This window comes from Arachis stenosperma, chromosome 9, assembly GCF_014773155.1.
Source record: "Arachis stenosperma cultivar V10309 chromosome 9, arast.V10309.gnm1.PFL2, whole genome shotgun sequence".
NCBI classification, from domain to species: Eukaryota; Viridiplantae; Streptophyta; class Magnoliopsida; order Fabales; family Fabaceae; genus Arachis; species Arachis stenosperma.
Genome location: NC_080385.1, coordinates 62381952 through 62393441, shown reverse-complemented (window position 1 = coordinate 62393441; position 11490 = coordinate 62381952). Strand labels below are relative to the sequence as shown.

The 11490-nt window shown below is 33.8% G+C and overlaps 2 protein-coding genes across 2 annotated transcripts; one reads left to right on the top strand and one right to left on the bottom strand.

The window, feature by feature from the left end:
* Positions 1 to 4898: 4898 nt before the first annotated feature.
* Positions 4899 to 5291, bottom strand: LOC130949561 (uncharacterized). The gene has a single exon (XM_057878243.1). The coding sequence runs from the start codon at positions 5289 to 5291 to the stop codon at positions 4899 to 4901; it is 393 nt and encodes a 130-aa protein (XP_057734226.1).
* A 3193-nt stretch (positions 5292 to 8484) lies between these two features.
* Positions 8485 to 10099, top strand: LOC130947385 (phosphoenolpyruvate carboxylase kinase 1-like). The gene is made up of 2 exons (XM_057876077.1): positions 8485 to 9330; positions 9513 to 10099. The coding sequence occupies exons 1-2, from the start codon at positions 8544 to 8546 to the stop codon at positions 9563 to 9565; spliced, it is 840 nt and encodes a 279-aa protein (XP_057732060.1). The 5' UTR covers positions 8485 to 8543; the 3' UTR covers positions 9566 to 10099.
* Positions 10100 to 11490: the final 1391 nt, after the last annotated feature.

The window sequence follows — 11490 nt, the reverse complement described above, 5'->3', positions numbered from 1 at the left end:
TTTAATAATGTTAACAAAATGCAAGAATGAATAAGAAGAATTTTGTGCATTAGTAAAAACAGGTTGCATCAATAATAGTAAAATGAGTTAGGTGTAAAATATAGTGAATTAGATTATGTGTTTAGAAAATTAAATAGTTTTCTTTTCCAAGTGTATTGGGGTTTCTAATTGATGAGAATTCTTCCTTTACTTTACTTGGTATATCCTAAGCATAAAGCCTCGCCTAATATATTCCAATTCTTTTCGCTCCTCAAATCCAGTTTCTAAGAAAAAGACACAAAAGAATTCTCCCTTTTTTTTTGGCTAAGATAGGTAGTTTTATTAAAATGATGAAAGGTCCAAATTTGGACAACAGGCAAAAAAAAATTTGGAATAGTTCCACCAGCGTTTAACTAATAAGAATAAGACTATTACAATTTAGAGAAAAGGCAATTAGAAAAATTAGGTCGTTCTCTTTCTCTTTGTTATTATTGTCTGTGCTAGTTCCATACTGAGAGATGGTGATCGTCGAACTCCTTCAAATACCAATTCATTTCTTGCTTTCCAAAGCTGCCAGAGTAGATTGGCCACCAGTTCGAGCTTCTCGTTGGGCTCTGCGTTGCTCTTCTCCTTCTCCATGGTGCTGACCCACCATCGCCAACTCTCCTTCAACTCTTCTGGAACTTGAACTTGGGCTTTCTGCCAGGCTTCCAGGGAATCGGGACAAGTCAGTAAATAGTGGGTAATCGATTCCTCTTCTTCCTCACACATTGACCATTTTGGATTTATGTTCGGAATCCTGGAGTGAAGCTTGCTCCGAACAGGTAACCCTTCATGCATGAATTTCCATATGAAGTTTTTAACTTTTTGCTGATTTTTAATCTTCCATATACTTGACCAAAGAGATTTGTTTCTGCAAATTTCAGGAAGGAAGTCAATTGGAGGATGAACAAATTGGAAGGCCACCCGGTATCCAGAATCCACTGAATATCCACCATTTTTCTCCTTCATCCAGGTAATTGAATCCTCTCCTTCATGAATTGTGGTGTTGAGAATTGATTCTGCGATGTCGGTGTTAAAAAACTGTCTGATTTTTGTTTGGTCCCACTATCTAGTTGGTAGGATTAACTCTGAGACTCAAACTGGTTTATAACTTGAATCTGTATTAGTAATTGGAGAAATTGCTAGGAAGTCCTTAACCCATGAATCTTCTTTAATTCAGATCAGTTGACCCCCTCCTACTCTCCAGAGAATACCTTTTTCCAGTACTTTTCTGCCATCCAACACACTTCTCCAACTCCAGGATGGGTTATGGCCTGCCTGCGCTTCTAGGAATGTTGAGAATATGTGATATTTAGCCTTATAAACTTTGGAAATCAAAGAGTTTGGACGCGTCAAGAGTCTCCAACCTTGCTTGGCTAGCATTGCAAGGTTGAAGGCTTTGAGGTCTTTGAAATTTAGCCCTCCCTGGCTCCTTAGCCTACATAAAATCTGCCAACCAACCCAGTGCATCTGCTTTTCAAAGGCTTTTTGACCCCACCAGAACTGTAGCATAGCCTTTTGTAGTTCGTCCAAGAGTGATTCTGGAAGTTTAAAACAGCTTAGAGTGTAGATAGGAACTGTCGATGCCACTGCTTTAATAAGGGTCTCTCTACCACTAGTGGATAGTAATCCCCTTTTCCAATGCTGAAGCTTTTTGTTAACCTTATCTTTTATGTAGTTGAAAGTCGTCCTTTTAGATCTCTGTATCACTGATGGCAGGCTTAAGTACTTATTCTGATTATCCACATGAGGAACTTAAAGGATGTTTGCTAAGCGATCTCGTAGTGGAATAGGTGTGTTCTTGCTGAAAAACACTGACGATTTGTTCAGATTAACTATTTGGCCACTAACTTCTTCATATGTGTGTAAAATATGTATTAACCTCTGGCAATCTTCTTCTGAAGCTTTGCTGAAAAGAATCAAATCATCTGCAAAAAATAGGTGACTCACTCTAGGACATATGTGATTGAGTCTCAACCCAGTAATTTCCTGCCTCTGTTCTCTTCTGTGGAGCAGATGGGATAAACCCTCTGCGCAAAATAAGAAAAGATAAGGGGAAAGAGGGTCGCCTTGATGTAGCCCTCTGCATGGTTTGAAAAAATCATGAGGTTGTCCATCTACAGTAACAGAATAAGAGACCTTCATCACACATTCTTTGATCCAAGTCAACCATTTGTCGCAAAACCCCAATTTCTGCATCACAGCCCACATAAAAGACCATTCCACTCTGTCGTAGGCCTTACTCATATCTAGTTTCAGGGCAAAATCACATTCTCTGTACGTCTTATTTTTCAGAAAATGCATAAATTCATGCATTATTAAGACATTATCACTGATTAGTCTGCCTTTAACAAAAGCACTCTAAGAATCGCTGATCACTCTATTCATGACCAGTTGCAATCTATGCACTAGTATCTTAGATGTGATTTTGTAGAAAACGCTACTCAGACTTATAGGACGAATTTGATTCATAGACCTAGCATTATCAACTTTTGGAATAAGATAAATATGAGTATGATTGAATGCCTTTAGGATTTTACCTCCCGAAAAGAAGCTTCTTACTGCTAGAATCACATCCTTTTGTATAATCTCCCAGAAAAATTGAAAAAATTTTGCTGTGAATCTATCATCTTTCGGAACAGAGAACGGGTTGATAGAGAACGCAGCATTCTTGATCTCATCATCTGAGATAGGCCTGACAAGTGTTCTATTAGTGGCAGCAGTAATCTTTCCTAGAATACCCGTAATTTCCCCTGCTGGATATCGCGGATTACTTGAGGTAAAAAGTTTAGTAAAATAGTGCTGAGCCATATTTGCAATTCCTTCTGCATCTTCTGCTATGTTGCCCTCTTCATCTTCCAAGTGGTGAATCTTATTTCTTCTATTCCTTGCTTTATATTTGGAATGGAAGAATTTTGTATTTTTATCTTCCCACTTCAGCCACTAAACCCTCGATTTTTCTCTCCAGAACCATTCTTCTCTTACCAACTCATCCTCCAACTCTGCTTCCAATATTCGAACATCAATCGGATCAGCCAGAATTCTTTTACTAGATTCTGCAGGAAGTCTGGTTTTTATGCTTTGGATTTTGGTTAGTGAATTCGACGAGGAATTTTTCTGCCATTCTACTAACTTGTGTCTGCAGTGCTTCAATTTTCCAGCAAGCCTGAACATAGGGGAATCCTCAATCTCATGCTTCCAAGCTTGCTTGATTAGGTTAACTACGTCTTCATTCTCGCACCACCTTTCTTGGAATCTGAACCTCCTCTTATTTTTCCTTATTTGTCATTCCTCACACAGTAATAAAGGCCTATGGTTTGAACCAAAATCTTCTAAATGAGTGACATATGCATTTGGAAATTCTTCTCTCCAGCTCCTACTAACCAACACCCGGTCCAACCTCTCCCTAATTAGGTTCCCTCTAAACTGCCTATTGCACCATGTAAATTTTTCTCCTTCATATCCCAAATCCATTAGATTTCCAGAATTAGTGAAGTCATTAAAGTCCTGGATAGATGTATTTGATTGGATCTGCCGCCTTCCTTTTCATGGTGAATCGTGATTGCATTGAAGTCCCCCATGATTGTCATTTTGTCATTGCTTACACCAATTAATTAGTTTATTTGATTGAACTGATCTCTTCTTTTTGCTTCATCAGTGTCCAAATACACACCAAAAACCTCCCTTATCGATTCTTGTTACTGGCCCCGGCACCTAAAATGGATATAGAAGTTATCTCGGTTTAGGATTTGCACCTCCACTTCTTCCTTCCATGCCACCACCAATCCACCTGACAATCCTATTGGTTCCACTATGTAGAAAGAGGGAAACCCAATCTTCCTCATAACTCCTTCAACTTTCGACATACTATTTTTTGTTTCACATAGAAATAGTACATCGGGAGAATGAGACCTAACGATCCCTTGAATGTTGTGAACTGTCAGGGGTTTCTCCAAATCCCGACAGTTCCACATCATCAGTTTTATACCTCCTAGGGTGCCATATGTTGGGTGACACCCTCTCCCATTTCAGATGGTATACTGACATCTTGGCACAACTTTTTACTACTTGCATTATTTTCCTCCTCCTCTGATCTTCTTTTAGACCCCAACACTGAATTGACTATACCCTTTCTTGCTAGGTGTTTCAAGTTCTGTCTTCTAATTAGCTTCTTATCATTTGCATTAGTAATTTTTCTGCTCAAAACCTTGCATTCTTCTGTATTGGGGCTGGATTAAATTTTCTGCATCAAGAGTACCTTCTTTACCTCTTTGTTCGAATCTTTCCATATTGTCTGCACCATTCTCTTTTTCTCCTCTTTCCCCCTCCTGGGATTCTTCCCTTCTTGGAACACTCTCTATTTCTCTAATTCGAGAGTTGCCATCTTGAACCGATAGACTAGCAAACCCTCTTATTAGACTAATAAGAGTTAGTTTTTTGGTCTTGTGCTTTTTCGCCTCTGGATTTGCAGCAGCGTTTGGGTTTTGATTCTCCTTTTTCTGGTTCACTCTCCACCCAATCTGCTCAGCACGAAGCCATGCCCCCCACATCTCCTCTCTATTTTCCCCAGCTATTGAGGCTTCCAGGTAATTGCTGCATGTTCTAACTTCATGACCGATATATCCACAGTAATGACAAAAATTTCCAATCCTCTTGTACCGGAGCTTTAATTCAGTCACTTTATTATTGCTGCCCGCAATTTTGAGACATCTTCTTAAGGGTTTTGTGATATCCAGCAAAACCTGAATCTTGAGAATTCTCTCGTCTTTCCTTCGCATCGTGAACAGATCAACATCTAAGACCCTTCCCAACGCCTCTCCCACCTTCTTTCTCAGATTTTTCGTTTTGCAATGCTCTGGGACTCCCCACAATTATACCTAGATAGGGACATGAATGAATGCTTCTTCCTTTATCTGCAGGTCTTCCTCCCATCTTCTCAGGTTCAAAATATAGTTTTTAAAGAGGCAAGGTGCTCCCTTTTCGACTCTAACCAAATCTATCTCTTTATCAAAGAAGAATTGAAAAACATTGCCTCCATGGTTCAAAACCTTAAATCCATCTGGTTGTCTCCAGATGGCTGTAAGAGCTGCTTCCAGAGTTTCAAAACTAAACTCTCTGTCCGCCAATAATCTGCCAACCAGACTTTTCAAACATTTCTCTACTCCTTCTTGTATATCCTCATTATCAAATCTCACTACCATCTCCTCCTCACTCCCTGCCGAAACAGGGTTAAACAGACTTGAAGGAAACGAGGCAGCAGGCGCTGCCATTGTTGTCCAGAAAAACCTAGTAAATGACTCACAAAATTAGGATTTCTCCTAAACCTTAATAGAGCACTCAACAAACCCTAGACTCAGGGCACTTGGATAAGTTATTCAAAGTTTGTGTCTACAAAAGAATTCTCTTTTAAAAATTGAAGAATGTTAAAAAATTATTAAAATTTATTATTTTTGATTAATAATTAGTTATTAATATTTAAAAATGTAGACTAAAGTTATTATTAGATTATTGAATTAAAAAATTAAATTAATAACTAAAAATAATAAATTTGGACAACTCTTTAGTATTTTTCTTAAAAATTAAACGGTGTTAAATAACTAAAAAAAAAATTAAACCATTGAAGAAGAATCTTGATTTCTCACTTATTTTCTTTTTATATATATTATTGCATAAAATGAAGGGAATAAACATCAAGCTAATTTAATTTTGTTAATTATAATTGGACGTGGTATAATTTTGTTAACTATATGTGGTATAAAATTTTATTCATATTTAATACCTAATACTGAGACCGAATGGGTTATTTGACACTCAAAAAATTAACATAAATATCATTTCTAAACGAAAGTAGTAAAACTAAAACATCACTCGTAGAAATTATTTAAAGAAAGAAATATGAACCAACATAAGACTCCAAAGTCAGGTAAATTAAATATAAATATATATAATTTCTAAAAAAACAAAAATGATAAGGCATGAAAGCTTCGAAAGTATCGACCCTTTAGCTTTCTAACAATCTCCAATAGTTTATTAGCACCATCAAAGATCAAATAATAGTCCCCACAAGAAACTTTATTTATTTATTTATTTATTTATTTATTATTATTATTATTATTATTATTATTATTATTATTTAGTTGGGTATTGAGAAAGAACTCAATTCATAGAAATACGAATTGTACAACCTGAAGAGAAAGAAAGAGAAGGAAAAGCGGTCAATTTTTTGGTAACAGAAGCCGAACAAAGTCTCTATAGGGTTTTCGGAAACGTGGTGCGTTTTAAAGAGTGGTATCCACCGAACGAATATTCCTTTGGTTATTCCTTTCTTCCATAACTCAGCATATTGTGTCTCTTTCTCACCCATTTCCATTTGATGAAAAGTGAAAACACAACATTCCACGGTACAGACCGTTTTTTTTTTCTTTCTTCATACTACTATACTAGATACATTTCCACAAAGTTTCCTAAAAAAACTTTTGTTAAAGGCATATAATTTAAAAAGAAAAATTATACTGTATAAATATAAGAGTATTTATTTTTTGGTGATATACTGAATAAGAGTATGACTGAATTAGGAAAACTAAACTAATTAAAATAATGCATCATTAAAAATAAGCTAAAAGCATATGTTAGAAGGAATGTTTTATGGTGTCTAAATTTTACTCATAACTTACATAAAAAATGAGTTCTATCTTATTCTATCTCTACTTTTAGGTAAATTAATTAGACACAATTTTTATAGGTATAACAAAATTTCCTATGTTAAAATATCTCCTCCAACTTTTTAATGAATAATAAATTGTTAGTTAGTTTCATTATATGCAAAAACCGTGTTATTTTATTTTATATTTTTGGTTGATAAAGTAAAAACATGTCACTCTTAATTATTTAGGAAACATATACTCTAGAATCTAATAACTTTTATTGCTTGCTTATCTAATAAAATCATAGCAATGTAATAACTTAAAAATTTTCTCAAATTAATGTTAAATTGTTTTGTGGTTAAATAATGGCAAATGCTAATGTATTTTGGAAAAAATAAAGAGTGTATGCATCGGTTTTTGAATTTTAAAATTTAAATTTTAAATTTTAAGTATTAATCCTAAATTTTAAATAAACTCTGACTCTCTATATTTAAATTCTAAATTTAAACTCTAAATTTAAATTATTTATATAAAATATAATAAATGAAGGGTTAACATTTATTTATTTAATAAATGTACATTACTTCTTGTTTCATAAGGAATATATTAAGGATGAGCCTTAAATAATTAATGTAAACAAAATAGAAATATCAAGATGATATTTTTGTTTTTGGGTGACTAAATACTAAGATAATACGAAAGAATATAATTATAATATAGGAAACAGAAAAAAAAATATGAACCTAAATGAAAAATAATTAGTGTTTGATATTATCTTTCCGCAGAGTGATTATTTATTTTCATTAAGATTAAAATTTTTGTTCCGTATAAAAAAATGCACTCATTTTGGTTTCAGTGTTATTTTTTTTTGTTAAAAATGTTATATATACAAAAAAATCACTAATCAAGTACTGTTATATATTTATATAAAAATATATTATTATTTGATTTATTTTTAGTATATATTATATATAACTAATTTAATAATTATTTTTTATTCTATACATAATATAATTGTTTTAATTTTTTAATTCTTCGTAAGTTTTAAAATATTTGGTTTTAGTACATATTATTAATTAGTTAAACATTATTAACATGCGTCATAACATGTCAGTATTTAAATATAAATTTAATGCGAATTACAACGAACAAATAAATAATATTTACAACGAGAAAATAACTATACAAACCTATTATCTAATGAACCATATATATTAAGTATGTATAGAAAAAATTAGTTACCAAACTATCAATTAATTATTTATATATTAGAATATAAAATATATATTAAAAATATAAAAAATAAAAAACATTAATATTTATAATTCATGATGACGATCTTTTCTAATATGAAAATAATATTTTTTGTTTTAATACAGGAATATAAGTTATATATAATATTTCTCATATTATTTCTTTTTTCTGAATATTTAAAAAATTATAATTAACTTTTAGATTTAATGAAAGAAAAACAAGATTTTTTAGACTTAATAAATTTTGAACTCTTTACATACATAATGATTTAGCAAACAAAACACAATATAAAAAAAAAAAATCTGACTCATGAAGCAGGCAGGGTAGGTTTGTTAAAATTTGTTTTCTTCTTGTTAATTCTATTTGATTTGAAAAAGTTAAAATATTTAAAACACCTATACTAAAATAAAATATATATTAAAAATAAATTAAATTATATATATATTTATATATATATAAAATAAATAATTTAATGACTGATTTTTGTATTTCCACATTAAAAACTAAAAATATAAAAGTAGTCTCTTTCATGAGTTAGTTTCTGTCTATAAAAGCGGAAGAAGCTTAACAAGGTCTGGGCAAACCTCAAAAAACAGAACCACCCAGAAAGGAAAGAAAGAAAGAATGTGTTCATCGGTGAAGGGGCAATACGAGATAAGCGAAGAAATAGGGAGAGGGCGTTTCGGCACAATATACCGGTGCTACGACGTCGTTTCAGGAGAAGCATACGCCTGCAAAGTAATCGACAAATCAATCCTAGCAGACGAAACGGACCAGCAGTGTATACTGAACGAACCGAAGCTGATGTCACTCCTAACCCCTCACCCTAACATCCTCACTATCCACAACGCCTTCGAAGACGACCGCTCTCTCTCTCTCATCCTCGACCTCTGCCTTCCCCTCACCCTCCTCGACCGCCTAACTGCCTCAACTGTCACTCCATTCCCCGACGCCTGCCACGTCATCACCCAGCTTCTAGAAGCCGTTTCTCACTGCCACCGCAGCGGCATCGCGCATCGCGACTTGAAGCCCGAGAATATTCTCTTTGATTCCAGAGACATCTTGAAGCTCGCCGACTTTGGCTCCGCCGAGTGGTTCGCCGGCGATGGCGGGGGTCTGATGAGCGGTGTGGTGGGGACGCCGTATTACGTGGCGCCGGAAGTGTTGATGGGGAGGGAGTATGATGAGAAAGTTGATGTGTGGAGCTGTGGAGTTATACTTTACATGATGTTGGCCGGTGCGCCGCCGTTTTACGGTGATTCCGCCGTCGAGATTTTCGAGTCTGTTCTACGAGGGAACTTGAGGTTTCCGCCGAGGCTCTTCCGGAATGTGTCGCCGGCCGCCAAGGATTTGTTGCGGAAGATGATATGTAAGGACCCTTCTAGGAGGATCTCCGCCGAACAAGCCTTGAGTGAGTCTTTTAACCTTTTGTTTCTTCGAAAATCCCACTAATTTTGTTCTCTTCGCTACAGGGATGTGAGATCTAATTAATCTTATATATCATATACACTTTCGAATATATAGTGATATTATGCCTTTTCTTACGGGTTTGAATTTGGTGTTAACTTTCGCTTTGATTTTTCGTACATGCAGGGCACTCATGGATCTTGAGGGGAGGTGAGAGTGAGGCAGCTGAACTAACTTGAGTGTAAGATTTTTGAGTTAATGCAACGGAAGAAGATGAAGAAGTCACAAAATACATATAATAAGCTCCTTGTTATAGTAGCAAGTATAGCTAATTTTGGTCCCTAAATCTATAATGTTTCTCGCTATGTGGTAGTTTTGAATGAATAAAGTCTACTAGTAGTACTACTGGAGGCAGAGGAAACAGAGCACCTTCTTGTAAATTCGAGTGACGCTTGTAGATTTTGATCCCCCCCCCCCCCCCCCCTCTCTTTTTTTTTTTTTTAGCCCTTCGGGTAGCGGAATCTGGGTGAGGCTCTAAGTATGAAACTATGAATTGAGAATCTAGGTTTTCTGTTTTTGGCCTCTCATGTAAAGATAACATGAAAGTGAGAAAGGTAAGGAGTGAGATCTGCAGCTCAAACTACCTCCTAATAATGAATGAGTGGAGTTTGATGCTGTCTCTTTAGTCTTCACCCTTTTTTTTGGGTAGTAGTAGTATAGTATGTAAATATAATAATTTTGAATGTAAATGTCCTCTTTCATCTTCTAAATTATGTGGCTTCAAATCCTTCAATTTTCCTTTATTAGACTACTATGTTTTTGCATGAACATCTTTAAGATTCTGCTCTGCTTAATTAGTTTAGGATATAAAAGGGTTAAACTAAAAAAACTACAGCTTGTTTTAGAATATAACTAGTTTACTTCTTTTTCTAAATAAGTATGCTATGCAGGCATAATATAAGTCTAAGTTAGAGTATGAAGTAAAACATTTGAATATAGTGTTGTCATGTGAAGGGGAATTTGTTGGAAACAATATTAGAAAAACTAGAATAAAATGTGGAAGTCAAGTCTCAGCTCTAATGAATGATCATTATCATGTACTTGCGGATATGACACACTGTTGCCGTTAAAATCCGGTGCATAAGGATGTCACCTTTTCTGTTGTTCTTATTTGTACTCATTAAATTACATGAAATTACGCAAAGAATAAATGAATGAGAAGTATTGGGAGGTTAACCAATTTTGTAATTTATAGTCATTAATTAATTATTATTAATATTTTTAATAGTATAAAATTATATCTAATGATATATGAGTGTTTATTTTTCTTTTACTAATTAAATGTTAATTAAATTTTAATAGAACTGTTGGTTTCATAGACTTTTCCTAAATGAATAATCAATTAATAAAGATCATGGATTAGATTTTGTATCCTCAACAAAACGCAATTTTACATTTTATAGGGAGCAGCTTGGATTTATCATTTATTTTATCAAAGCATTTTAATTTCAGCACAAAAGGACAAAATGAAAGGAAATTGCAGTCAAATGTCACCATTATGATGGAAAACTTTGCTCTTATTTACCCATGAATTATGCTGTGAGAAAGGGTGCCTTATATTGCTTTTGTTGTGTCTTTGCAACTTTTTTTGTCTGCTTTTCTTTTTCTTTTTTCATTTGAAATTTGAATAATTTGTGCGACAAGATATCGAAACTCCAAGTGGGCTTCTCACCGCCTTGCTTTTGTTAATAGTTTAATACTACTGTTTCATTAGAGATTAAAGAAAAATATTATTTAAGTAAATTAATATAATGGTATAGACTATAGATAAAGAGTGAGATGATAGGCAATGAAAAAAAAATATGCCTCGTCTGTGTTATTTACTATTTAGCATGTCATATCTTAGACTTAGTTACCTAAACGTTTAAACTGTATGTTACATAGTATTTGACAAAAGCAAGTTTAATAAAGGAACAACATATACACGTTTCAAATTTATAGGTACTAATACCTAAATTTCCTTTTCTCAAGACTGAAAGCAAAAAAGAAAAATGCATGGATGAAAGAATAAAAACTTATTTAGTTTATTTTAATACAAATTTTTTGCAAATACTAATACAGCAACCTTCCTTAGAAAATAATGTGTCATTAGAGTTCAATAAAT